The sequence below is a fragment of the Dryobates pubescens genome, chromosome 36 (assembly GCF_014839835.1).
Source record: "Dryobates pubescens isolate bDryPub1 chromosome 36, bDryPub1.pri, whole genome shotgun sequence".
NCBI lineage: Eukaryota > Metazoa > Chordata > Aves > Piciformes > Picidae > Dryobates > Dryobates pubescens.
The window spans coordinates 217851-243917 of NC_071647.1; the positions used below are offsets into that span (position 1 = coordinate 217851).

The window sequence follows — 26067 nt, forward strand, 5'->3', positions numbered from 1 at the left end:
CGAACTGGCTGCGCTCTGCCCGGCTGATCCCAACTGCCGGTCCCCGCTGCCGGCCCCCGCCGACAGCCGCGCCCCCGGCCCGAAATAGCGCGGGGCGGGGTCAGCACCGCCATGGCGAGGTGAGCGTGGCCGGACGGGGCTGGCAGCGCCCGGTCCCCGGGGCAGTGTCCAGTCGGGGGTTTCGGACACCCGCTCAGGGCCCGGAGCCTGAGGCTCCACCGGGTAGGACCCCCCGGTTCGGGGCAACGGGGGAACGGCGCCGGGAACGGCAGGGAAAAGCGAGGGCAGGCCAGGCTGCCGGGGCCCACTGGCTGCCGAGGCGAGGGGCCGCGTGAGGAGCGGGAGGGGAGTGCTGTGTGCCCACCGACTGCCACCCACTGCCCACTGCTACCATGCGACCAGCCCTGGGGCTCGGCCCAGGCAGGGGGCACATTTGGGGCACCTTCTTGACCCAGTCCCCACATCACGCCTGGCATGGTCTCATGACACCACTGCTGGGCACCGTGGAACTCCCTGCTGGTCTGTTCATTCCCAAGGCAAGCTGCCAAGACGCTGTGGTACGACCGCCCGCGGTATGTCTACCTCGAGTTCTGTGTCGAGGACAGCAAGGATGTCAAGGTCGTCATTGAGGACCAGCGGCTGGTGTTCAGGTGAGCTGCAACTGCCCTGCCGGCCAGGACACAGCACTGAGCAGGGGCTGGTTCAGGGGACAGGGCTCACGTGGTCTCAGTCCTGCCCTAAGCCAGGCTGTTGCTCTGTTTTGGCAGCTGCAAAAACGCAGATGGTGTGGAGTTCTACAATGAGATCAATCTGTATGCCAGGGTCAACTCCAAGGTGAGGCTTTCCCCCAACAATCTGTTCTCCAGCCTGCATCAGGCAGGGAGTTAAACTCAGCTCATGCAGTCTTGATGACACGACTTAGAGATGAATGCTCTCCGTTTCCCAAGTGGGGTGGGCACAAGGCAGGGAGCCCTGACCCTGGGCCTGGCAACTCACAGTGGGCCAGTAATCACCTGCCTCCAAGCTTCTATATTCCTCACAGCCTGAATGTGGCTGAGCTTTAACCCTGTGCATATCTGCAATGGATTGCAGAGAACAGCCCAGCAGACACGCAACTGAGGCACTGATCTCTTGGCAGGACTCACAGGAGAAGCGCTCTGACCGCTCCATCACGTGTTTTATGAGGAAGTGGAAAGAGAAAGTGGCCTGGCCCCGCATCACCAAGGAGAACATCAAGGTGTGTGTGGGGCCCCAGTGGCCGGGACCAGTCTTGGTGCATATGCTGTCCCCGTATGGCACCCTGTGGTGCTCAGCCTCCCCTCAGACAGACACCAAGTACCCTATGTGGGCATCCCAACAGAGAGGTCCCAAAGAGACCAATCTCATGGTCACTGCCAGTCCATGGACTCTGCCCTCCAGGAGGGATGCAGCACCCTTTCTCTTGGCACGGGCAGGGTCAGGCCCAGCACCAGCAGGCAAGGGGACTCGTTCCCCCTCCTACCCTTCCCCCAGGCTGCCCAGCCCCTCGCTCCTGCGGGAGCAGCCTGTCCTTGCCCCACAGCACAGGCCCTGGGCTGCAAAGACAGGACTGCCTGGTCCCCGCCGTGCTGCTGCCTGTCTCAGAAGATGCTCTTTTCCCACAGCCGGCTTGGCTCTCTGTGGACTTTGACAACTGGCGAGACTGGGAAGGTGATGAGGAGGTGGAGAGGGCCATGGTGGAGCAGTACGCAGAGGTGCGCTGGGCTGCAGGCTTCAGGGTTCTGGGCAGGTGCGAGGTGGGGGAGCTGGGCATTTGGAGTTCCTGCAGCTGCTTCTTTCCCATCCAGCTCCTGGAGAAGGTGACGGACAAAGGGCCTCCCCCCGCCATGGACGACCTGGATGTAAGCACCACCGCCAGACCTCCTTCCCCAGACCCTGCAGCAGATGCCCCCTGCCGAGACGAGCCTCTGGCTCTCCACCCGCTCCGGGATGCCGGCAGCACCTCCAGCGGCTCTCTTCGGGCAGCCCCACCCGAAGCCAGCTGGGACGTGCTCTCTGGGCGACCGGGGGCTGCGTGGCCGATGCCCACCTCCTCCCCGTCACCCTGCTCCTCCTCCCGCAGGATGACCTCTGAAGCCGAGGCCCTGAGGACGCTGCGACCACAGAAAGACTCCCAGTGCGAGCGACGCGGGCAGGGCGCTCCGGGGGAGCATAGCCACCCAGCCCGGTTCCCCGCAGAGCGCAGCGGATCCCAACCCAGGGCGGCGGTAGCCGTCCGGTCTCCCCGTGCCGGTTACCCGCGCGGGGCACGGGGCAATAAACGTGAGCTGTTGTCGTTATCTGCTGTCGGCTCGAGCCGCCGAGAGCCGCCCTCCGCCTGCAGGCCTTGTACCGGGGGCGCGCGCAGTGCGCATGGCCAGGTAGATCCCGCCCAGCGGCGGGACCGAGGCGGCGACCGCCAGCGTCTTGTCCCCTCTCGGCCGCCGTCCCCGCCGGTCCCATGCTCGCTCTCGGCCGCCGTCCTCCCCGTCCCCGCGCCTGCCGCCCCGCGTCGCCCTCGCTGCCGGCATGGTGTTCCAGTGCCAGCGGGACAGCTGGGCCCGGCAGGTAGCGGAGGGGCGGCCGGGGCGGGGGGCGGCGGCGCGGGTCGGTGCTCACGCCGCCGGCGTCTCCGTTGCAGTTCGCCACCAGGGTGGTGTCGTGCCGGGCGGCGGAGCTGCGGCCCGAGGGCGGCGGGGAGCCGCTGCGCGGGTTCCAGGTGGTGCTGGAGGACACTATCCTCTTTCCCGAGGGCGGCGGGCAGGTACGTGCCGGGCCGGGCGGGAGGCCGGGGCCGAGGTGGCGGCACTGACTTCTTGTGTCCGCAGCCCGACGACCGCGGCCTCATCGGCGATGTGCCGGTGCTGCGTGTGACCCGGCGGGGCCCCGAGGCCATCCACTTCGTGCAGGCGCCGCTGGAACCGGGCGCCGAGGTGCTGCTGTCGCTGGACTGGGACCGACGCTTCGACCACATGCAGCAACATTCAGGTCCGTGCTCGGCCTGACCGGCAGCGCCTTGTTGCAGCGATGCGGGCAGTGCCGCAGCCCTGACCGGGACAGCGTCTCCTGGCTTTCACCCTGGCCCCACGTTGGGCGCAGTCAGTGCCCAGCCTGACCCTCCCTGGTCTGGACAGGGGGAAGCCTGACAGCTCTGTACCAGGGTCCCTCCCTGGGCCTCCCCTGTGGGCTCCTCTTGGTCTCTAGACAAATTCACTGTCAAGGGGAAGGAAAAATCCAACCAGCATGCACTGTGGTGTCCTTGGGGTTCAAACCCCATGGGGTGTTGGCTGTGTTTTCTCTCTGCTCCTGTGTGGTAGCATGAGCCCCACAGTGCCAAGCACGTGCCTGGGCATTTGCAAATATCACAGGGAATGTCAGAAGATAAAACACAGTTTGGCCAAAAATCTCTCCCCTGGTGTGCAGTGGCACTCAAAGCTGTTGCCTGCCTCTCTCTTGTAGGACAACATCTCATCACTGCCATTGCAGAACAGATGTTTGGGTTCAAGACAACTTCATGGTGAGCTGGGAAATGGCTTCTTTTGACCCCGGTCTTACCTTGTTTGGTGTTTGCCACCATGCTGGGCAACAAGGAGCTGAATGTTGATAAATCAAAAGTAGTTTGCCCTTGGATGTTTCACTTGGGCTGAGGGGGCCTGGGAGAGGTGACTGACCTGGAGTGAAGCTGTGCAAAGTATTTGTTCTGTCCTCTAAGTGTGTGGTTGGTCTCTGGTACTTTGCAAATAACAGGGAGCAGAGAGGTGTCTTTAGCCTCAGTCACCACATCCTGGCAGTGGGGTGGCACTGAGTGCTGCAGAGGGACCTTGCAGCTGCTCTGAGCTGCAGCAGTGGATGTTCTTCATCGGTGCAGGGAGCTGGGCCGTCAGCGAAGCCTCATTGAGCTGGACACCCCCTCCGTGACTGCAGAGCAAATAGAGGCCCTGGAGAGGAGTGTGAATGAGAAAATCCGGGAGAGGGTGCCCGTGGCAGTGAGGGAACTGGCTGCAGATGACCCTGAGATTGAAACAGTTGAGTGGTGGGGAACTGATGATATCCCTGGGAACAAAGCAGCTGTGGCAGGGATGTCACCAGCTTGCCACTGTCCTGCTGTTGCCAGGTGAGAAGCCGAGGTCTGCCAGATGACCACGTGGGCCCAGTGCGAGTTGTTGACATCAAAGGCATAGACTCCAACATGTGCTGTGGGACTCATGTCTCCAACCTGAGTGACTTGCAGGTGGGGGCTGCTGCTAAGCTGTCTCTGGGAGCCCTGTTTCACACAGTCAGACCCAGCACAGCAGCAGCCCCTGATGGTAAAGGGGTGACAGGAGCAAGGGGCAGAGCAGCAGGCAGGTGCTGATAGTCAGGCTCCATTCCTTCATGATCCAGAGCTCAGCCCTGCCCTGAACTGTGGTGTTTCCCAAGCTGCCCATGCCCCTGTAGAGGGGATGTGGTGGTGCATCGCTGGGTTCTTATCACTGTTCCCTCTGCTAAAGCACCAATTCCTTTGCAACTTCGTCACAAATGAGAAATCCTCTGGCAGGGAGGGGGAGATAAAATTCTAGAGCTGCCTTTAAGTGTTTCTGTGTTTTCAGTCGTGGGTTGGAGCCTGTGTCCCAGCAGAGACAAGGAGATGTACTCAGAGTGCCAGCCCATAAGTAGCAAGTTGTGTTAATTTCACCCTATTGACTCCTTGGCTGTTGTTATGTTGACCTTGTGGCTGATTTCAGTCAGTTCATTGTCACTGATAGCCAAAACACAACAAGGCATAGTCTGGTAGGAGCTGAAGAGCTGTGTGAGTAAAAGCAAACCACTGTGCTGCTCTGATTTTCTTTTTAAGGTGATTAAACTCCTTGGCACAGAAAAGGCAAAAAAGAACAAAACCAACTTGGTTTTCCTGGCAGGAAACAGAGTGCTGAAGTCAGTTGAGCAAAGTCACAGTACTGAGAAGGCTCTAACATCACTGCTCAAGTAATGCCCTTTCCACTTTGTTCCACCTTTGCTGTTCCTCCTGGCAAATACCACAGAAGCATCAGGGTGCAGCTGCCTGGTGCATTTCGTGGTGTATCTGCCTTTGTCCCTTGCTTTGTCCTTCAGAGTGGTGTCCACATTCTCCTTGTTCTTTCAGGAGTGGACCAGGTGAGCATGTAGAGGCAGTGAAGAGGCTTCACAGTTCAGTGAAGCTGCTTCAGAAGGTATGAGGATGGCTGCCAAAAGCAGACTGTGGCTGCCTGCTGTAGACCTCAGCTTTATTCTGATAGCTGGGGCTGGAATTGTAGACATCAGGTTTTGTGGTTATTGTGAGAACTGCTCCTGTCTCTGGGAACAACTTGCTGCCCACACTGCCTCCTGCATCTGCAGCTTATTTGCTTTTCTTTCAGAATAACCTGAACCTGCTCAGAGACTTGGCTGTCTTGATAGCCCAGGACTTCAAGAGCAGAGCTGCTCAGAGTCAGCTGTTTGTGCTACACAGGTATGGTGGAGTTCAGGTGTTTTGCACCTTTTAGGGCAGCTGCACCTCTGACACCTGTTCAGGCTTCCAGGAAGAGTGTAAACAAGGTGAACAGAATATTAAACTGCCTCAGCCTGCTGGAAGGTTCTGTGATCAAAGAATAGAATAGAATAAACCAGGTTGGAAGAGACCTCAGAGATCATCAAGTCCAACCTATCACCCAACGCTATCTAATCAACTAAACCATGGCACCAAGCACCCCATCCAGTCTCCTCCTAAACACCTCCAGTGATGGTGACTCCACCACCTCTCTGGGCAGCACATCCCAGTGGCCAGTCTCTCTTTCTGGGAAGAATTTTTTCCTCACCTCCAGCCTAAACCTCCCTGGCACAGCTTGAGGCTGTGTCCTCTTGTTCTGGTGCTGGTTGCCTGGGAGAAGAGACCAGCCCCTGCCTGTCTACAACCTCCCTTCAGGAAGTTGTAGAGAGCAAGAAGGTCTCCCCTGAGCCTCTTCTTCTCCAGGCTAAGCAACCCCAGCTCCCTCAGCCCCTCCTCCCAGGGCTGTGCTCCAGACCCCTCCCCAGCTTTGTTGCCCTTCTCTGGACACCTTCCAGCATCTCAACATCTTTCCTAAACTGAGGGGCCCAGAACTGGGCACAGTCAAGTCACTGAATCCTTCTGGTCTTACAGCAAAGAAATAGCTGTGTTTGAGCTCTCTCGGCCCTTGGTATTTTCAAGTAAAGCTGAGACATTCTATTTCCTAAACACTCAAATAATTGCTGATGTGCCCCCAGCAGTGCACAGTAAGGATGTAGATGTGTCTGAAAAACTCAGCTGCATCCCAGCAGCAAGAGGGCAAAACCCCAGCCCTGACCAGGCTTTCGATTCCTGATTGGTATTTCGGACTCTGGGGATTTTTGCTTCCTTCTGAAGTGTTTTTTCACCCATCCCTACAGGAAAGAAGGTGACTCTGAGTTTATGAACATCATCGCTAACGAGGTCAGGACAGAGGTGAGCTCCTGCTGAGGACTGACCTGGCAGTGCTGCCTGTTCCCTGCAGGCAGAGCACAGGCAGGGCCAGCAGCTCTCTTGTGTTTGCCCTGGGCAGGTCTGCTTCCTTTCAAAAGTTACATCAGTTTTTTGTCCCCACCAGCCTCAGGCTGCAGGAGAGGGAATCCTCAGCCCTCAGAAAAACAGCAGTGAAAATTCAGAGCACTGTAGATGAGCCTGTCCCCCAAAGAGCCTCACTGGCTGGTTTAACCTAGACTGGACTGTTTCAGTTGGAAGGGAACTACAACAATCCTGCTTACTTAGTATCCTCCTGTGCTCATTCTGTCCCCCACTGAGCATACAAAGTTTGTAAGACACCCCACACATGCTTTTATTTTACTCTCTGCAAGCTGAGCCTGTCTCCGTGATGCACCCAAACTCTTGAACTGTTCAGTGCTTGGATGGGGTTTGTGGTCAGTGCCTGTTCTCTCTCTGACAAGGAGGGCACTGGTGATTCTGGAGCAAGACCCCTTTCTGTCTACAGGAAGCCCTGCTGTTCTTGACTGTGGGGGACGAAAAGGACGCAGGACTCTTTCTTCTAGCTGGCCCTGTTGAAGCAGTTGAGAATCTGGGTCCCAGGTAACACATCCTGTGGTTCCTTTAACAGCATTTCAGATGAAGCATCTGGGCGTGGACCCTGTTTGCTCTCTGGAGCAGGTCAGGCCAGGCCAATCTCTTTTGGGTGGCCTTCACCCTGTACTGTTGTCACTGCAGGGTGGCAGAGCTGCTGGGAGGCAAAGGAGCTGGGAAGCGAGGCCGCTTTCAGGGCAAGGCAAGCAAGATGAGTCGCCGAGGAGAGGTGCAAGCTCTGCTGCAGGAGTTCCTCAGCCAGAGAAGCCCTGAAATGTCAGAATCAGTTCTCCAAAGCAGGGCTCCTCCCTGCTTGGCAGCAGCTGCCCCAGCAGCTCTCTCAGAATAAAGACACAGACTTGGGCAGCTGGTGCAGAGAGGTTCTGTGAGTGCTGTGCTGGTGCCTGCGGCACTTCGCTGAAGGATTCTTTCCTTTCCCCAGACAAATGCTGCACCTCCTTAAGTGACTGCAAGTGGTGGTGAGCTGTCCTCAGAGCGCAGCAAACACTCCTGGCTCAGCCAGGGTGGAGCGAGCTGGAAGGCAGCATGGGTGCCCTGTGGACAGGTCATTGTCCACCTTCGTGTGGCAGCCCTTGCTGGGGTGTGGCTCTTCCCAGCTCTTTTGGAGCATCAGGAGTTTCTCTGGGTGATGCTGGTGTAAACTCTCTTGGGATCAGGCAGTGCTCTTGGCCCTGTTCCCCAGCTTCTCTGCCAGCGTGGGGCCTGGCGCTGTTGCAGTCTCAGCTGCAGAACCTAAAGGGCGCTGTGGAGCCACTGTGGGGACTTGGCTGCAGGGAGATTTTTTTGCCTCTCCTGCTAGGAATGGCAGGAGGGGAGGGCTTTGTTCAGATGTTGATCATAAACAGAAAAGGAAGAAAAGAAACCAATGCCCTAAGGAGGTTTGTCATGAGCCCAGGACAACAGCAACCCCAGGACACAGCATTTCTGCATGTGGCTGATGTGATTCAGCCCAAAGACCTTTGCCAGCTGCTGGGGAGCAGCAGCCACAGCACTGGGTCACAGCTGTGCCACCCGTTCCTACCACTGCCTCTGCTGTCTGAGGCTGCCTGCCCCCAGCCTGCTCCCTGCCCTCTGGTCTGGCTAAGCTTTCCCCAGAGAATTGAGTCCACAGCTTTGTCGTGGAAGGACCTCTAACATGGCTGGTTTTAGCACAGGGAGGGCAGCAGTGCAGTGTGGTCAGAGGGGTGATGCCCTCTCACCTGATGGCTCACAGTGTTTTGGCAGCAGGAGGGCTCTCATCTGTGGGCTGGCAGAGGCGGCAGAGCCTGCCTGCTGCTGCCACGCAGGATAAAGGCCCATCCAAGCCATGGCAAGGCAACAGATGTCACCACAGCTCTGCTGGCCACCACCTCCCAAAGGCACTGCAAGGCCTGTGCAGGGCAGATGGCGTTTCTGAAATGCACACAGCAGAGAACACCACTGGTGCTTACAGCTGGGCCTGGGGCAAACGCTGCAGGAACCAGGGGGGATGCTGCACATGCAGACGCAGGCAGGAAGAAGGTCTCTGCACCTTCATGTCTGTTTTAAACTATCCCAGGCAGAGGCTGTTTACTGAGTTAATTGGCAGCCTGCCTGGCTTTGAAGTCAGTGGGGCCAGCCTGCAGCCAGCTGCCTACTAATGAGGGCTGAGCAGGGCCCTGCAGTGACACAGCTGCTTCCTGTGCCCTGAGCACAGGCTGGAGGCTGGGCAGTGGGGCCTTGACCCCACAGTGCAGCCAGCAAACCCACAGCAGCTCTGTCCCCACACTCTGGGTGCTGGTGCAGTCCCAGGGGATGTGCTGGGTCCCAAAGCTGTGCTTGTCTCTGTGAGCAGCAAGGGGATACGAGTGTGGCTGTTCCTGGCACAAAGTGCAGCCAGAAACCCTGGACCACAGCACAAAAAGCAGTTTGTCCACTCTGCTGTGCCCGATGGCACCTAAGGGTGAAAGGGGGCAAGGCCCAGGGGACCCTGGCACTGCCCCTGCCGGCGGTTTGCCTGTGCCTTGCAGGTGGTGGCAGGGAAGGTGTCCCTCCTTCCCCAGCAGGCCCTGCACCCGAGAGCTGGTCCCCACCCAGCCCCAGCAGTGCCCAGACACAACTCTAAACACACCTGCAGCTTTAATGTCAGGGGTCTGCACACAGTCCTGTGTCCATCTGCACCCCAACAGGCAGGCTGCATGCCCATGGTGCCTGTTGCCCCACACTGCAGTGAGTCCCAGACACCTTGGGGCCAGGGCTTCCCACAAGGTAGCCCTAGAGCTGCAGCTTGCAGTGTCTGCCTGTTGCTTCTGAGCACCCACAGGGCAGCACCCTGCTCCCAGTGATGCCAGCTCCAGCCTGTAGCATGGAGGTGTCCTGTCCCCATGAGCCACAGGAGAGCACAGAGCCTTCTCCCTGCTGATGCTGAGTTCCAGGCTGATGACCTTTACCCGTGGGCACAGGAAGGGCAGCAGGAGAGCCCTGGGGGTGCAGGGCTTGCTGTGCCATCAGCTGGCCACAGACTGCCCAAGTCTACAGCTGGCATTGTGGGTCCGTGCTGTGGGAGCCATCCAGCAGCGCTGCCAGTCCAGCCTCCACAGCTGCTCCTGGTGCAGGCTCAGTCTGTGCAGATTCACAGGGGGCAAACTGTCCCTGTGCAGTGGCCCAGTGCCTGCCCCCGAGCCCAGCACCAGGGTGGCCGCACCGTTACCTGCAAGGACAGCCCTAGACAGACTTCTTGTCCTGTGTGGCCAGCAGCTGGGAGATGCAGTAGGGGATAAGGCTAACGGTGGCCAGTGGCACAGCTGCACTCTTGCAGAAGGAGAGGATGTAGAAGAGCAGCTGCACGTGGGAGGGTGGCTTGAAGGCATCAAAGAGGTGCAGGATGAGAAGGGAGGAGATGATGCAGCCCAGGCGGAAGGGCAGCTGCTGGCTCTGCTTCCCCCGGCAGCTCTCCAGGTACATGTGGGAGTGGAGGGCCAGCCCCAGGCCGAAGAGGATGCCCAGGTTACGGAGGAGACTGGCAAAGGGGGTGGTGTCAATGTGGACCCACTCGGGGCGGGCACACCACCTTTGTGCCTTCTCCAGTGTCCAAAGCAGGTCCACGCCGACCACCCGCAGCAGCAGGTAGAAGCCCAGAGCAAAGCTGAAGAGGAAGAAGGTGATGCCCAGGTACCGGCGGAGGCTGGCACTGTAGATGCAGCGGACGTGCTGGAAGGTCTCAGCCACGGCCATCCCTGCCAGGGACAAAGTGGGAGAGGAGGTGGCACTGATCGGTGAGCAGTCGCTTGCTGTGGCGTGGGGGAGCCGGGCAGAGTGCACTGCCGTGGGCACTCTGGGGGGAGACTTGTGCCAAGGGCTACCAGGTGCTCCTGCACGGTGCCAGTTGCCACAATGGCCATCTCTCTGCCCCATTGCTCACAGACAATTCTGCTTCTTCACCCAGTGAAGACCCTTGCACACCCCAACCCTGCCCTGCCTCTGCCATCAGGCCACATTCACCATCCCTCAGAGCCAAGCAGCAGCCGGCAGTGTCCTGCCTGCCCAGCTGGGACACATGGCTCAGATGCCCTCCAGGGCAGCAATACAGAGCCACGGATGCAGCTTTTGCACCAGAACCCCACAGGTGTCTCAGGCTGTGCACCCTTCTGGCTGCTACTACGATCCAGCAGGGGGGTGCCGCAGGGAAGGGGCTAGGGGGGCCCAGGGCCCTCACCTGAGATGACTCCAGCGATGACCTGGTGGGGGAAGTGGGCGGCAATGAAGACTCGGGACAGGCAGACACAGACTTGAACTGCCCAGAAGCCTGTCCAAAGCACTCCCCAGAGCACCCTGCAAGGGACAGGCATTCATGTCAGCTGCTGCCACCTGCCCAGCCTGTTCCCATGCACTCCCCAGCCGGGTGCCACAGCCTGGCTATGTCTCGGTGGGCTTGGCTGTGCACCCATCAGCACCAGAGCAGCCTCTGCCCAGCACAGATGGTTTTGGGATGCAGCTTACCAGTATTTGAGTGTCCTCAGCTGCTTCTTCCCCATGGCAACAGAGAGGAGGGCTGTCACCATCACGTAGTACACACCTGCTGCACCCATGGCATGGCCAGAGGGGCTCCCTGGGTGAGAAGAGAGCCCCAGGTCAGAGGCCCCCCGCTTCAGAGCCTGCTGTGCACTCATCCCTGGAGAGCTCCCAGGGATCTGCAGTGCCACCTCTATGGAAGGCAGCCAGCTTTGTCCCAGGGTGTAGGCAGTGCCGGAGCAGAGGACAGCATGGCAGGGCAGTGTGAGAGCACAGCACTGACTAAGTGGCTCATCTGCCAGTCAGGAGTGGGCTGAGGGCTCTGACCATCCTCAACAACTTGCTCGAGGCCACCTGCAGCCCTTCCCTGGCTCCCGCAGAAAGCCGTGGGCAGAGTACAGACAGAGCTGCTCCAGAAACAGGCAAGCCCCTTCCCCACGGAGCAGCTGCCCACGTCTGGGGCTGGAGGGCAGAGCACGTCCCTGGCAAGGGCCAAGGCTGTGGCTGAGCACGGGCAGGAGTTTGTGGTGAACTGCCACGTCTGCACCGAGGGTCAAGGTCTGCTCTGCACAGGGGCTGCCCTGCCTCCACCTGCCGCCGGCGTCCCCAGCGGTGCAGCAGGGACCAATGCCGCAGCCTGCTGATAACGGTGCCCCTTCTGCAGGGTCTGAGATCCCGAGTGGGGACCTCGTGTGCAGAAACCCTCGTGCAAGTCCTTGCTGACCCTGGGAGGGCCGGGGGACCCGGCCGGGGAACCCTACCGGGGCCGGTCTCGCAGGTGAGCGGGAACTGCTGGATGGGTGGGGCGGAGATGTTGCTGTAATAATCCGTTTCATGGACCCACCAGTAGGGCCTCTCCCCAAAGAGGATCCTGAAAAGAAAGGAGAATAGGGACTGTAAGGGTCCTGGGCACCAGAGTGGGTGGACACAGCTGTGGTTTCTGCTCTGTAAATGCAGTCCAGGGCATCCCAACAGCCACAGCATCCATGGACAGCTGCTGGCTGGCACCAAACCCTGCCAGGCTGTGGTGCCAGGGTGGATCAGCTCCACATTAGAGCTGAAGCTGTCAATGAGATGCCTCATGGCTGGGGTGGTGGCTGGGTCCCTCGTGTGCTCCCTACCACGTCCCCTCTGTGTCAGAAAGGCATCATCACTGCCGTGGGAAGGGAGGTGCTGGCTGTGCCCCAGCTTCGCCGCAGGAAACGCTCACCTGGGAGATCAGGGGAGCACCAAGGCTGGAGCCCACAGATCAGAGCTGTGCCAGGACTCTCCTGCAGCCCCCCGTGGTGAGGGGCTCTGTGCCAAGCCAAAAGCTAAACCCTGGTCAAGGCTGAGAGCACACACCTGGCCTGGGCTAGCCAAGCTGTGCCACCTGCCCAGAGGCAGCTGGTGCCACTCACCACTTGCAGACGAGGTTGAGCCAATCACCGACCACAGCCACCCAGAGCAGCCGGATGCCCACTGCCTCGCTGCAGTGGAACCAGATGGGGAAGAAGACAAAGAATGTGTTCCTGAGGTCAGCAGCAAAGGAGATGAAGAGGAACCAGTCCTGGGATCCTTGGAAGTGCTGCTGCAGCCAGTGTGTGGCCTCGATGCCTGCATTGTGCAGAAGGTTCATGCTGGACTCCATCCTCCTCAGCAGCGCTGCCCACGGTGCGGCTCAGGCTGTCCCAGGCTCTGCGGTGCCAGGGTTTTATACGCTGCAGGCTCTTGTTTGCCACGGGCAGGTTGCTTGTCCCAGCACTGATCTTTGGACCCAAAACCACTTTTTGCCAAAGGTGCATCACCAGGGGGTGTTACAAACATGTTTGGAACAACTTACGTAAAAGGGGAAAAGAGGCTTCGAGGGCGGGTGCAGCCTGGCTGCTCCAGCACCAGCACCTTAACCCTTCCTGGCACCTCCCCTCCCTGCAGTGTGCCAGGGCTGCTTCACCTGGGGGGCTCCTGCAGGCCCTGCTCCTCCTGGCACCCAGTGCTGCAGCTGCATTGCTCCTACTGCCCCCCAGCGTTTGCTCTGCTGTCAGAAGGAGGTTCAAGCAGCGTGAACGGTGGAGCTGCTGCAGTGCTGAGCTGTGACATCACACCAAGCACCACCAGAGCATCACAGGGATGCCAGCAGCATGGGTTGGGTTGTGTGTGGTGTGTGGGGCTGGCTGCCACTACCCCCACACCCACTGAGACCTCCAGCTGAGGAGAAATCGCCTTGCTGCCAGGCTGATTAATCAGGACTCTGAGCAATGGGAAACTTTCCAAGCCATTTCTGGAGCTCCCTGCAGCCTCAGTCAGGAGCTTGGGCAGCTCCTGGCTGCCAGCAATGTTTCTTTGATCTCTGGTGTGGGGTTAAAGGACCTTTGCAAATGAGGTCCCAGCAAGGGAGGACTTTTCTCCCAGCATGGCTCCCCTGGTCAGCCCTCTTCCTGAACCAAGCTGCCCTCTGAGATGGGAATGAAGCTGAGCACTCTGCTGGTTCTGGCGCTAGGTCCCTGCCCATGGCCTTTCCCTACCCCAGCCATACATTGTTGCTGGCAGCAGTGCCAGCACCACAGCATTACCATTCTGTTCCTCCCCTGGAGGTTACAGTAAACAAGTGGCACAGGAAACTATTTCCAGGAGCCCGAGGACACAAGGTCAGCCTGGCAGCAGGAACCCCCTCCCCAGCTCTGTCCGCCTGTCACGCTGCTGGCGTGTGGGCTCGCAGCCCGGCGGCAGTGGCAGAGGGAGTGGCACAGGATGCACAGCCGGAGTCTGCCGCAGCCGAACGGGCAGCTGCCCGTTGGAGGGGGCTCAGGCAGAGGGTTAATGATTAGCAGCCAGTGAAAATGCATCACTTATCTCCCTCCTCGAGAAAGTTCAGGTCAGGATCCTTGGACTCTTGTGCCACTTGCCATGGTGCAGAGCAGGCAGAGGTCGTGTCCAGCGCCGAGTTCTGCCCACAGCGGTGGGCTCCGTGCAGTGGCATCTGCGGGCAGCATCCTGCCTCTTGCCTGTGCCTAGCCTGGGGAGCCACGGGGTTTGGCAGGGAAAACCACGGAAGCCCCCCTCCTGGGACACAGCCTGGAGAGCGACCGGATCTGCCGGGCCAAGGAAGGGGGATCCTGCCCGCAGCTGCCTGTGCTCCGCTGGCCGTTGGGCAGTTCAGGATCTGCCTCCACCTGCCTGGCAGGGCTGGGGCTACCAGGATAGATCTGGCACCGCAGAGCAGCCACTCACAGGCTCTGCAAGGAGCTCCTCCTCGTCCCCAGGGAGCTGTCCGCCGACTCTCCTGGGCAAAGGGAAACGCGAGCGCATCCAAAGCCTGACCCTGTGCTCAATATCGTTGTCCCTGCTCACTGCAGGGAGGCGACTTTTAAAGGTCCCTTCCCACCCAAACCATTCTGTGACTCTATGAACTCCATCCCGAGGGTCGGAGCGTGGCTGGAGCAGCATCGCCATGCTGGGGAGCAGGAGGGAGACCCAGGGCAGCCAGGGCTGCGTGTGAAGGGAGGCAGCAGCAGGGGCTCACGCCGGCCCTGCCGAGCAGCAACTTCCCTGCTGTGCCACGAACCGGGAACGTGCGGGAAGGGACGCAGAGAGCCCGGGACGGGAGCGCTGCAAGGTCTGCAGGAGCAGCCCTGGCCACGGGCACGCCCCTGCCCAGGGGAGCTGCACCCAGGCATCCCAGCCCCCAGACTCAGCTCCCAACCTTCAAAATAACCCTAACAAAGTAGAACTTTGCACGGAAATGGAATTACTCTTGCAAAACAAATTCCCCAACAGCTCATTCCCAGGATCCTCAACCGAGAGCGGCTTTAGCCAGCATGAAGGAATGCAACAGGCTTGGCTTCCTCGACAGAAACGTTTTGAAACAGTCAGCAATTAATTGTCCCCATGAGATTTTGCAGCAGGAAATGAGGGCAAAAGGTGTTGGGGGGTGGGGATTAGCAGCCTCCAGTCCCCTTGCAATCGCTGCAGGAAAACTGAGGCCACAGGAAGGAGAGGCCATGAAAGAGGCCAGGAGCAGCCACCTCCTCCTCCCCTGCAGCAGGCAGCTGTGCTGGCAGCAGCACCAGGGACATGCACTGAAAACCATCCAGGGTGGCTTTCCCAGGGCAGGAAGTGGGTAAGGGCAGGGTCTGTGTGCAGAGAGCCCGGGACCAGCTGGCAGCCCGGGATCAGCTGGCAGCCCGGGATCAGCTGGCAGCCCAGGATCAGCTGGCAGCCCAGGATCAGCTGGCAGCCCAGGAGCTGTGCACCTGGGCTCACTCTGGGACATGATGTCCCCATGATTCTCCAGGCACCGGATGCAGCTCTGGGAGGTGCAGGGCACATGGGTGCTGTAACACAATGTGCTGCACATGGTGCCAAGGTTTCATCCAGAATGTTCCCAGTATCCTGCAGGGGCTGGGGCTGGGCAGTGAGCTGGGCCCCTGCCAGCATGGGAGCACATCTGGTGTCACCTGAGTCAGCTCACAGGCAGAGTCTGGGCAGCATTGGCATGAGGTGGGGGCAGGAAGCCCCTGGCTGTGACCTTCCCCCCACAGGGAGCATCCCACCTGCTGCTCCAGAGCCTGGCAAGTGTCCCTGGGGTATAGCCCCCCCTGCCAGCCCAGGACACACAGGAACAATTGCAGACTCACACTCAGCCACATCCTTGAGATGCCCACTCCTGCCCAAAATCCCTTCCGCGGTGCAGGGAGCCAAGCTGGCTCCCGGGGTGCCATCATGCCAACACTGGGGTGTCCTGAGTCTATTCCAGCATGGCCCTGGGCAGACCCAGCCCCCATGATGCGGGTTCAGAGCTGGGGGGATGCCAGCCATGCCTCCAGGGACATGCCAGAGGAAGGCAGTGAGGCTGGAGCTGAACCATCCTCAGTGTCCTCAGCCCAGCCTGGCACAGTAGGGATGGGCACTGGAGGCTGTGAGATCCTGCAGCGCAGGGCTCTGGATGCAGCTAGGGGTGCAGGAACAAGGGTCCCTGTGCCGGGGGCGCTGAGTACACCAGGCAGCAGCCAAGGCCAGAGCCAATTAGTGCAGCTCGGTGTGGCTGTTACTCATTAACTCCCTTGTTTGTCCCACATTCCCCAGCAGGAGCCTCCTGCCAGCACCAGGGTCCAAGAGCCAGGGCACGGCTGAGGCACACTCATGCGGCCGTGCTGAGCACTGCCCTGGCCCCGCGGCCCTTGGGCTGTCCCACAGCAGTGCCAGGGCTCTGCACCAGCTGCAGGAGCCACAGCAGCACCCATGAACCATGCAACAGTTGGGTCAGAAAAAGCAGCTGAGTGCCAGTTTATTGGGAAGGTGAAGATGGGACCTCAGCCCGAGGGGTGCCCCTCCTACAGCTGTGCAGTGTGCTGCTCCTGCGGGCTCCTGGTGCAGCCCAGGGCAATGTCCCTGTCCCCAAGGCTTGGATTCACCACAGCAGCCAGCGGCACGTGGGCCCCAGCAGCTCTGGAGCTGCAGTAGCCATGGGCCAGGGTGGATGTTTCAGGCATTTGGAGCTGCTGGTTTGCTGTGGCCCAGCATTCCCACCACCCTTGGCAAAACCTTGGCATTGACTTTGGCAGTGGCAGCACCAAGACCCTGGGTGCACCAACCTACCTTGGGGAAGTGGCAGGAGCCATGGTTCCAGAGCAGGAGAGCAGCCATGGGCACCCCACAGCAGTTTGGGTGGCATCCTGGATGGAGTTTCCAAAACTCTTTCCTAGGGGCTGTTTTCCAGAGGATTTGAGTCCTTCTTGGTAGTATCATGGTGCTGAAATGAGAGCTGAGCCCCGTCAGAGACCTGACTCTGAGCACCAGACACCCCAGCTGTAGGCAGAGCAGGACCTGCTGCAGGAGCAGGGCCCTCTCAGGATGCAGCCAGTGGCTGGACGCAGACTGTCTGCACCAGTGGGGACAGGGCAGCAGTGGCCCCAGCCTGGTCAGAGCCCACCTGGCAGCGGTGCCAGGGTGAGGTTCAGAAAGCCTCTGTAGTGGAATGGGGGCAGCTGGGGGACACAGGCAGCAGTGATGGACAAGCAGGAGAGGGGGTTGGTCCCACACACCCCAGAGTCCTGCTCGCCACTGAAGTAGACCCCATCGGGTGAGTCCACCGAGGGGTCTTCATCGAAGTAGTTGTAGGGCCTCAGGAGGAAGCCAACGCTGTTGCCCACGGTCACTGTGTTGGGGACATCTTCAGCATGGGGGACATGCAGAAACCCCACAGAGATCCAGGCGACCAAGTCCTGGGCAGGAGGGGAGCCAGGCACCCTGTCAGCCTGAGCAGCACCCTTCCAGCCCAGCAGCTATCCAGTTTGGCTGGAAGGGTGAAGCCTCTGGCTGGAGCAAGAGTCAGGGCCATGCCTGCAGTGCTCAGCTCCTCTCTGCCCAGGGGTCCCAGCTCACCTCATTGGTGATGGTCTCATTGTTGACGAAGTCAGCGAAGGCCACAGTGGGTGTCCAGGGGTCATTCTGGTTGTAGATGCTGGTGCTGGAGGGCTCCTCCTCCTTTCGCCGGGTCACAGCCAGCTGGTACCTGCCAGCACCGGGAGCAGAGGGGCTTGTCTGTGCCAGCACAGGGCAGCCACAGCATCACTGCTGGGAGGTGCATTGGCAAACTGGGGCTGGATGCATGCTGGCACATGCCAGGGGACCTGATCTGCCCTGGGTCAGGAAGGGAAAGGGCTGGCAGGGACCAATGTGGCAGCAACAGGCAGCAGCCCCAGCACCCTTGGGATCCTGAGCATGCCCAGGGCTGCTCCAGCCTGGCCAAGAAGCAGGAATGTCCAGGCACGGACACTGCTGCTTGCTGCCCTCAGCCACAGCCACAGTTAGCTCCTGCAGCCAACCCCCAGATGTGAGCCATCAGATCCCACCCCAGCAGAGAGCAGTTCGTGCTTATCTCAGAGACTTCCTGTCCTGACATGAAGATGCCAAGCCCCGAGGACGCCAGCACAGGGAGTTTGTCCTGCAGTCTGGCTACACTCACACCCCAGCTGCTCTGAGTGAACCTTATCTGGAGTCAGATCCCTGCCTGTGACCTGCAGCTTTTCAAGGGATGCTCAGAGCCAAAAGTTCTGCACGGTTACTGCTTAACCCTTCCCAGCAGCCCAGCAGCAGCCTGCTGAGAAGCAGCAGCCTCTCCTCCACCGGGAACAGGGTGCCAGGGTGGGAGGACAGAGGGCTGGGGTGGGGCAGGGTCCACTTGTGCCCCAGCACTGGCACTCACCTGCCCCAGCTGATGGCCCTCTCCATGGGGCTGCTGATGGGCAGGTGCTCCCCGGCCGAGCTGGTGATCTGGATGCGGTAGCTGCGCGGATGGCCCCAGCGGTTGGGGTTGGGGCTGGCAAAGCAGAGGTAGCGAGGCAAGGGCGCGTTGAGCGGAAACGCCGCCTCCTCCTCCGTCTGCAGCCTGGCCCTGCGGAGGTATGGCCGCTCCAGGGTGCTCTGCTTGCTCCAGGGATCCTGCACAAGCTCATACTCCATATCCTGGGTCTCCAGGGAGTTCAGCTGCCCTGGGAAGCAGAAGGGAAAACGCTCTCAAGCTCCACACCCCTGGCAGAGCCGCAGCCCACAGCGAACCGAAGCCATATACAAAGCCTCCCAGACCTACCATCCACGTCCAGGTCCACCTTGTAGTGGATGTGGTGGAGGTGCATCGTCCCCAGTGTGTGGGGCCCGACTCTGTTTCCGTAGTCGGTGCCTCGGCCGTGCAGGAAGGAGGAGCTGATGTAGCCAGTGGCATGCACCCGGACCTCCACAGCGCCGCTGCTGTGGAACATGAAGTCCCAGATGTAGTCGTAGTTGATGAGGGTGGAGATGGTGCGGATCACCAGCACGCCCCGCCGCAGCCCGCCGAAGTACAGCGACTGCGAGTCAGAGAAGTGGCGCCGCAGGGGGATGGCAGCATCGTGCTCAAAAATGCACAGGGAGTTTTGGTTGGTTTTGGGGGTCTCTGACTCCACCAGGTAGTGTTGGTCCACGTAGGTGGCTGTGTAGGGACAGTCGAGGCCCCGGACGAGCTCGTAGGCGAAGCGGCCGATGCCGAAGCTGCCGTCAAGGTACCTGGTTGACATGCCCCCGGGGCAGTTGGAGCCATACAGGGCTAAGGCTTCCTGGAGACTCAGCTCATAGATGATCCTCTTCCCACGGTACCTGATGTCAAAGAGGCGTGGGCCGGAGTTTGGGTTCATGCCGAAGGTCACGCTCCAGCCCTGGAAGGTGACGCGGTTGTGCTTCACACTGTAGCGGGGACCCCGAGGCTCGTAGTGCAGGGGACCAGGCGACGCTGGTTCTTGCCGGGGTCTCATGGAGCCCAGCACCGCTTCAGGCTGGGGCTTCTCCAGCCTGATGACCTCCAGCGTGCCAGTCACAAAAGCATCCTCCAGGTCCTGTGTGCTGGCCAGGTACTGGCCATTGTAGAAGACTTGGCGCAGCTGCCAGTGGGAGACACGGAGGTCCCTGTGCTCCACCAGCACCTCCAGCCCCACTGGTGACAGGTAGTAGCCAGTGCCAGGCGTGTTCTGGAAGAGCACAAACCAGGTGGCACGGTCACCAGACTGGAAGCCCCGCGGGGCCGTAGTGAGGATGGCCAAGTCGGTGCCATCAGACTGACAGCAAGCAGCAAGGAAGCGCGGAGCCTTCCTCAGCTCCTGCCGGATGAGGGCGTTGATGTCTGCGTACTCCCTGCCGGTGACAGGTCTGCGGTGGTACGGCAGCGGCCCCCCGTACCTCCGCACCGTCACATCCCGGTGGTAGGCTGGCATGGGCAGTGGGCCCACCACGTACTCGGTGACGTTGGGCTCTGGCTGGTTCCCAAAGTAGAGCACAGCCAGGGCCTCCCGGGGGGGGCGAGCCCCCCCCCCATCCAGGAACCGCAGCACCTCTGCCTTGGCAGGGACCTGCACGTCGATGGAGGCAATGCAGTTGTCGGAGGGCTTGGCCCTCGAGGCATCAACCAGCTGCACCCCGAGGTTTCCCTGCAGGTACTGCACCACTTGCACCATCTCCTCGGGGCTCAGATCCGCAAAGACCAGGCTCTGGCCACCATCGGTGTCCTCCTGCTCCGGGGGCTGGTGCTGGCAGGTGCTGGGGCCCTTCCCTCTGGTCAGCAGCACACAGACTAAAGCAAAGATCGTGGCCAAGGCCAGAACCAGCAGGATGAGCACAGTTTTCACGTTCATGCCTGCTGGGACACTGGGAGCTCCCGTGCTCGGGCAGGACGGGTGTGCGGCTGCAGAATCCTCCCAGCAAGCTGCCGGCAGAAGGGGCTGGACTGGACTGGGCTGGGCTGGGCTGTGCTGGGCTGGGCTGGGCTGGGCTTGGCCGGGCTCGGATTTTCCCTGTTTTCTCTGCAGGGTACGGCCCAGAGGAGCTTGCAGGGCAGGCGTAGGGGGACGGTCCCAGATGTGCTCAGAATTTGCTGGCAACCATAAAAGGCAGCTTTGCTCTGCTTCCCCAGAGGGTCACCACTTTGCTAACACAGTGCTGCTGCATCTGTCCTTCCCCTCATCCCACACACTGTGCTGCAGGCCTCAGAGTGGAGGATTCACTCAGGGGAAATAAGTGCATCTCCCTGTACTTCCTTCTCTTAACCCCACAGACACAAACAGGCAGGCTGCAGAGACCACAAGGACCACCAACTCCACCAGTACCTCCAGCCTCCCATGTAGAGTACTGTGATGCACAGCACCATGACCCCATCCTGCTGCAGTCCCACCAGCAGCCCCTCTCTAGCCTGTGCAGGGACATTGCAGCATTGCTTTCTGCTGGCCCCGTGTGTGGGAAGGCGCCAGTCCTGCAGCCAGGAGTGAGGGAGGGGACAGCCATTTGTCACTCTCCCAAAGCCTCCTGATCCTGGGCTATGTTCTGGCACCGATGGGATTGTGAGGAGGAGGGCTCCAGCGCCCATCCAGCATCCTGGCCTGGCCACACAGGTCCCACACCCTGGCTCTAGCCCAGAGCAGGGCTGGATCCGGTGTGAGTGTGGCCAGCACAGGGCTGGCCCATGTGGCTGAGGTTCAGCTGTTTTGTCCATGGGCATCCTTGGGGACAGCACACCTCAGCCCTGCAATAGTCCCTTCAGTCCCCTCTCCTGCAGCCAGCAGCAAGTGACCGAGACGTGCAGCCCAGGCCGGTCCTGGCTGTGTCCCCAGCCCAAGCACTTGCAGAGCTTGGTCCTGCCTCCAGCACCCCAGGATCCCCAGCCTGACCCTCTAGCTGAGCCACCCCCATGCCCACTTGCGTGCCCAGAGCCTTGCTACTGGGCTGGTTTGAAGAGGCAGTGGGGACCCAGCATCCCCTCCAGCAGATGCAGGTGTGGGTCATAAGAATGAGACACTCACGAAAGCACTGGGCCAGAACTGTTGTCTTTAACCTGAGACAGGCACTACACAGCTCTTGCTTCTACAGCAGAAGAACAGGGACTTGTCCTCACTTTCCTCCTGCAGCAGACTCAAACTCAGCAACTAACAGAGAGAATGCAGACTCCTGTCTGGCACCATGCCAGGAAGATTATGCTTTCCTTTTAAAGAAAGATAGGAAGTGAAGTCCTTGCACAGCTGGAAAGGAGACAACCTCACTAAAGCCAAACACCTGAGGCAGAGGAGGGACCCTGCTGCCTCAGGGCCCCCCAGCACTCCCTGCGGCGTCACAGCCTGCTGCCGTTTCGGAAGCCGTCGTAGGCGAACGGGGGGAGGTTGGGCAGGCAGGAGGCAGCTGTGGGCAGGCAGGCGATGGGGTTGGTCTCGCATGCCGTGGGGTCCTGCTCGCTGGTGAAGAACACCCCATCGTGGGAGTAGATGGAGGGGTCCAGGTCATAGTAGTTGTAGGGTCTCAAGAGGAAGCCGACTGAGTTTCCCACGGTCACCGTGTTGGGAATGTCCTCAGAATGTGGGATGTGAAGGAAACCAGCAGTTATCCAGGCCACCAGGTCCTGGGCAGGGAAGAGCAACAAGACTGTGGCCATTTCAGAAGCCTGCAGGGACTGAAACCTGCACAGGGGCCACGGGAGTCACAGGAGAGCAGGATGGGACCTCCACAGCACCAGCCTGGCCATATCCCCACACGCTCAGCTCCCCCTCCCCAGGATGATCTCCTCCCTGCCTCAAAGACCTGCCTGCAGCTACAGCCACAGAGGTCACCCAGCAGCAGGGTCCCTGCTCTGAGCCACACAGCCAAGCTCTGGCCTCACAAAGATTTCCCTGATGTTTTCCACCATTTCTCTATAGGGAGAAACAAGCTCCTGCTCCTCCCTGATCTGTGCCCTCTGACCAAGGTGCCAAGTAGGCACAGGAAAAGAGCTGCTCAAGCCCTCTTCCCTCCTGCCCCAGGCCAACTGCCCTGCAGGCTGTGCCAGGGCCACTCTGGGGCTGCCATTCAGCGCAGGGCAGGGTATTACAGCTCCCACCCAGGGGTCCCAGCCCACCTCCTCGGTGATGGTCTCATTGTTGATGAAGTCAGCAAAGGCAACGGTCGGCGTCCAGGGGTCGTTCTGGTTGTAGATGCTGGTGCTGGTAGGCTCCTCCTCCTTCCGCCGAGTGACAGCCAGCTGGTACCTGAGGACAAGAGAAGAGACAGGAGCAGCCCCCTGGGGCATGGCAAAGCTAAAAGCCATCTGCCCAGAGAGTCTGCAGAGCACAAACATGCTCCTAGGGAGCAACTGCAGCCCAGGAGAGTATTTGCCCCGTGATGCCACCCCAGCTGGCAGGGCAGGAGTCCTTCTTTCAGCACCTGCTGTCCCAGTCAGAGCAGCCTAACCTTGCCCAGCTGATGGCCCTCTCCATGGAGCTGGCTTCAGGGATATGGTCCCCTGCAAAACTGGAGATCTGGATCCTGTAGCCACGCTGGTGGCCCCACTTGTTTTTGCTGGGGGCAGCGAAGTAGAGGTATCTGGGCACCTTCGCCTGGAGCCGGAAGGCAGCCTGGTCCTCCGTGTCCAGGACCTTCTTGGTGAGTCGTGGTCGCTCTATCTGCTGCTCTGGGCTCCAGGGAGCCTGTGTCCTCTCAAACACCATGTCATGGGCCACCAGGGAGTTTTTCACCCCTGCAAAAGCAAAAGTAAAGTCACCGAGGAATGTCCAGCCCACCAGGGTTCCTCACAAGAGGTACAGGGACAAAGCTGAACAAGCTGAGCCCTGCAGAGCATCAGCCCAGCTGCCCTGCTCAGGTTGCAAAAAGAGCTTTCCCAAGTTCCAGGGAGCACCAGCAAGAGGAGGCTCACACCTTGGGTACTACAGACAGGGCTGTGCCACGCTGCCTGCCTGGCCATGCCCACAGCAGCACTGCCAAGGCAGGAGGAGCGAGGAAACACAAACATCTTGTGGCTGCCACCTTTCATCCTTCGCTGGGCTGAACACAGAGCCTCAGGCAATTCCCACTGCCTTCAGCTCCGTGACCCTGACAAACTATTTTACACACAGAAAAATAATTCTGCAATTAAAGGAGAGGTTGGGAGAGTCAAAAAGCAGAGTTCTGATGTCAGGTGTCCAGAGTTCCCCAGCATAAGGTCAAACAAAAAAGGAAGACCCAGACCTACCTCCCACATCCAAGTCCACTTTATAGTTGATGGAATGGGTATGGATTGTCCCCAGCGTGTGCTCCCAGACCCTGTTGCCATATCTCAGACCATCCCCATGGAGAAAGGAGGAGCTGGGATACCCAGTGGCCTGCACCTTGCCTTCAAGGGCCCCGTTCTGGTAGAAGATGAAGTCCCACACGTAGTCGTAGTTGCCCACGGTCGCGATTGACCGAATGACCAGGGCAGAGTTGACCAAGCCCCCGTAGTAGAGCGACTGCAAGTTGGAGTAGTGGCGCCTCAGAGGGGAGCCCAGGTTCTGCTCAAAGATGCAGAGGGCTCCTTTAGTGGTTCTGGGGAGCTGTGAGTGGGCGAGGCAGTGAACATCCAGGTAGGTCGCTGAATAGGGGCAGTCGACGCCGCGCACCAAGGGGGAGGTGTAGCGCCCGATGCCAAAGCTGCCGTCCATGTACCTGGTGGACATCCCCCCAGGGCAGTTGGAGCCGTACACCGACAGCGCCTCTTGGACGCTGATCTCGTAGGCAACCCTCTCCCCCTGGTGTCGGATGTCAAACAGGCGCAGGCCCCTGCTCACGCTTATCCCGAAAGCAAAGCTCCAGCCCTGGAACAGGACGCGGTTGTTCCTGACGCTGTAGCGGGGACCCTGGGGCTCGAACTGCAACGGGAAGGGCGCGGCCGGCGGCGCTCGGGGCTTCATGGACGAGAACTCTCCGTCCCGCGGCACTCTCCTCACCTTCTCCACGCGAACGCGACCCTGCACGTAGGCGTTCTCCAGCTGTACCATGTCCCTGTAGTACTGTCCGTTGTAGAAGACCCTGTTCACGGCCCACTGGGACATGTCCAGGCTGCTGTGGTCCACCAGCACCTCCAGCCCCACCGGGTGCAAGAAGAAGCCACTGACGTTCTGGAACAAAGCAAACCAGGTGATGCGATCTCCAGACTGGAACCCCCGGGGAGCAGCTGTCAGGGCTGCCAGGTTGGCTCCATCGTACTCCAGGACCTGGCGCATGAAGGAGGGGGCTGTGGGGAATGCTTGGCCCCTCAGCACCTCTGCGATCTGCTGGTACTCCACAGCCAGCGTCGGTCTGCGGTGGTACGGCAGCGGCCCCCCGTACCTCCGCACCGTCACATCCCGGTGGTAGGCTGGCATGGGCAGTGGGCCCACCACGTACTCGGTGACGTTGGGCTCTGGCTGGTTCCCAAAGTAGAGCACAGCCAGGGCCTCCCGGGGGGGGCGAGCCCCCCCCCCATCCAGGAACCGCAGCACCTCTGCCTTGGCAGGGACCTGCACGTCGATGGAGGCAATGCAGTTGTCGGAGGGCTTGGCCCTCGAGGCATCGACCAGCTGCACCCCGAGGTTTCCCTGCAGGTACTGCACCACTTGCACCATCTCCTCGGGGCTCAGATCCGCAAAGACCAGGCTCTGGCCACCATCGGTGTCCTCCTGCTCCGGGGGCTGGTGCTGGCAGGTGCTGGGGCCCTTCCCTCTGGTCAGCAGCACACAGACTAAAGCAAAGATCGTGGCCAAGGCCAGAACCAGCAGGATGAGCACAGTTTTCACGTTCATGCCTGCTGCTGGGTCCAGAGGCTTTCACTACAGCTTCCAGAGCAGGGTTTCCAGCTGCTGCCCCTGTCAGTTTACACTGCACTGGATGGATTAGCAGGGAAAGCACAAAAGACTGGGAGAGGCTAGGGGAGGAGATCTGAAATTCGTGGTGAAGAGAAAGGGCAGCTCTCCTCTCTCCGCTGCAGCCTTCCCTGTCCTACTCCACCAGCAGTGCCCTGAAAGAACTTGTGGAGATGCAGGGTCAGTGACTCAGACAAGTTCCACATAATTCTGTTGCTTTTTCAGTCCAGCCTAGCTTCCTGAGACTGCCTGTAAAAACGAAGCTCCTGTAGCCAGCCTGAAGTGGCTGGGACCACTGTGAGGCTCTGACAAGCTGGGAATTGTTGCCACACTGCAGAATTTCACCTCTTTGCAACTCACCAAATTTCCCTGTTTATCAAGCTGCTTCCTTGTAAACATTCTCCCTGGCACCTCCATGCCAAGCTTGGAGCTACTTCTTATTTTATGTTTAAATCTTCCACGTGGAAGCCTTTGCTGAAAACACATCTGTGTAGGAGCAGGAAAACTTTGGCAGGCATGGAGAGACGTGGTTCAGGATGGGACTCAGGCTCCAGTGCACAGTGAACAAGCAGCTCTGTCTGCACCTCTGAGCAGCCACAGACTAATTAATCCCCCAACATCCCTCTGAAACAAGACGATGCAGCTTTTGTCTCTGCCTCTGATTCAAAGGTAAACTGAGGTGCAGCTCCCAAGAAGTTCCCTCAAGACCCAAACCAGCCCAGCCTGTAGCAGGACGCCCCAGACAAGGGCAGTTTCTGCGCCACTGTTCCCAGGCACTCCCAGGACTTCCACCAGAGGCTGAGGCAACCTTCTGGCACCTCCATCAAAGGTCTCTGCTGGTCTCAGCCCTGTGGAAAGGGCTCGGTGCTCCAC

The 26067-nt window shown here is 59.9% G+C and overlaps 4 protein-coding genes across 8 annotated transcripts; 1 reads left to right on the top strand and 3 right to left on the bottom strand.

Annotated features, from left to right (window-relative positions):
* The first annotated feature begins 57 nt into the window (after nt 1–57).
* Nucleotides 58–7447, top strand: LOC104300572 (putative protein PTGES3L). 3 transcript variants are annotated; one of them, XM_054176935.1, is made up of 17 exons: nt 58–119; nt 537–650; nt 768–834; nt 1139–1237; nt 1644–1733; nt 1827–1880; nt 2660–2782; nt 2847–3006; nt 3478–3535; nt 3887–4043; nt 4133–4249; nt 4853–4983; nt 5141–5207; nt 5394–5485; nt 6421–6475; nt 6999–7093; nt 7229–7447. In XM_054176935.1, exons 1-17 carry the CDS (start codon nt 112–114, stop codon nt 7431–7433), a joined length of 1692 nt encoding a protein of 563 aa, XP_054032910.1. In that variant the 5' UTR covers nt 58–111; the 3' UTR covers nt 7434–7447. The 3 variants fall into 3 exon arrangements, with proteins under 3 accessions (XP_054032910.1, XP_054032909.1, XP_054032911.1); XM_054176936.1 differs by lacking the exons at nt 58–119; nt 537–650; nt 768–834; ... (1 more) ...; nt 1644–1733; nt 1827–1880 and adding an exon at nt 2522–2586; XM_054176934.1 differs by lacking the exons at nt 2660–2782; nt 2847–3006; nt 3478–3535; ... (6 more) ...; nt 6999–7093; nt 7229–7447 and adding an exon at nt 2102–2227.
* Nucleotides 7448–9270: 1823 nt separating this feature from the next.
* G6PC1 (glucose-6-phosphatase catalytic subunit 1) lies at nt 9271–12741 on the bottom strand. Of its 2 annotated transcripts, XM_009900856.2 has the most exons (5): nt 12475–12741; nt 11836–11945; nt 11063–11171; nt 10779–10894; nt 9271–10299 (listed from the first exon to the last, which is right to left on the bottom strand). In XM_009900856.2, exons 1-5 carry the CDS (start codon nt 12702–12704, stop codon nt 9788–9790), a joined length of 1077 nt encoding a protein of 358 aa, XP_009899158.2. In that variant the 5' UTR covers nt 12705–12741; the 3' UTR covers nt 9271–9787. The 2 variants fall into 2 exon arrangements, with proteins under 2 accessions (XP_009899158.2, XP_054032663.1); XM_054176688.1 differs by lacking the exon at nt 11836–11945 and having other exon boundaries at nt 12475–12739.
* Nucleotides 12742–16587: 3846 nt separating this feature from the next.
* Nucleotides 16588–20214, bottom strand: LOC104300573 (membrane primary amine oxidase). Its single transcript, XM_009900868.2, has 4 exons — nt 18645–20214; nt 18261–18546; nt 17438–17567; nt 16588–17277 (listed from the first exon to the last, which is right to left on the bottom strand). The coding sequence occupies exons 1-4, from the start codon at nt 20212–20214 to the stop codon at nt 16975–16977; spliced, it is 2289 nt and encodes a 762-aa protein (XP_009899170.2). The 3' UTR covers nt 16588–16974.
* A 1406-nt stretch (nt 20215–21620) lies between these two features.
* On the bottom strand, nt 21621–25134 carry AOC3 (amine oxidase copper containing 3). 2 transcript variants are annotated; one of them, XM_054176868.1, is made up of 4 exons: nt 23568–25134; nt 22872–23075; nt 22458–22588; nt 21621–21965 (listed from the first exon to the last, which is right to left on the bottom strand). In XM_054176868.1, exons 1-4 carry the CDS (start codon nt 25132–25134, stop codon nt 21681–21683), a joined length of 2187 nt encoding a protein of 728 aa, XP_054032843.1. In that variant the 3' UTR covers nt 21621–21680. The 2 variants fall into 2 exon arrangements, with proteins under 2 accessions (XP_054032843.1, XP_009899171.2); XM_009900869.2 differs by having other exon boundaries at nt 22458–22587; nt 22790–23075.
* Nucleotides 25135–26067: the final 933 nt, after the last annotated feature.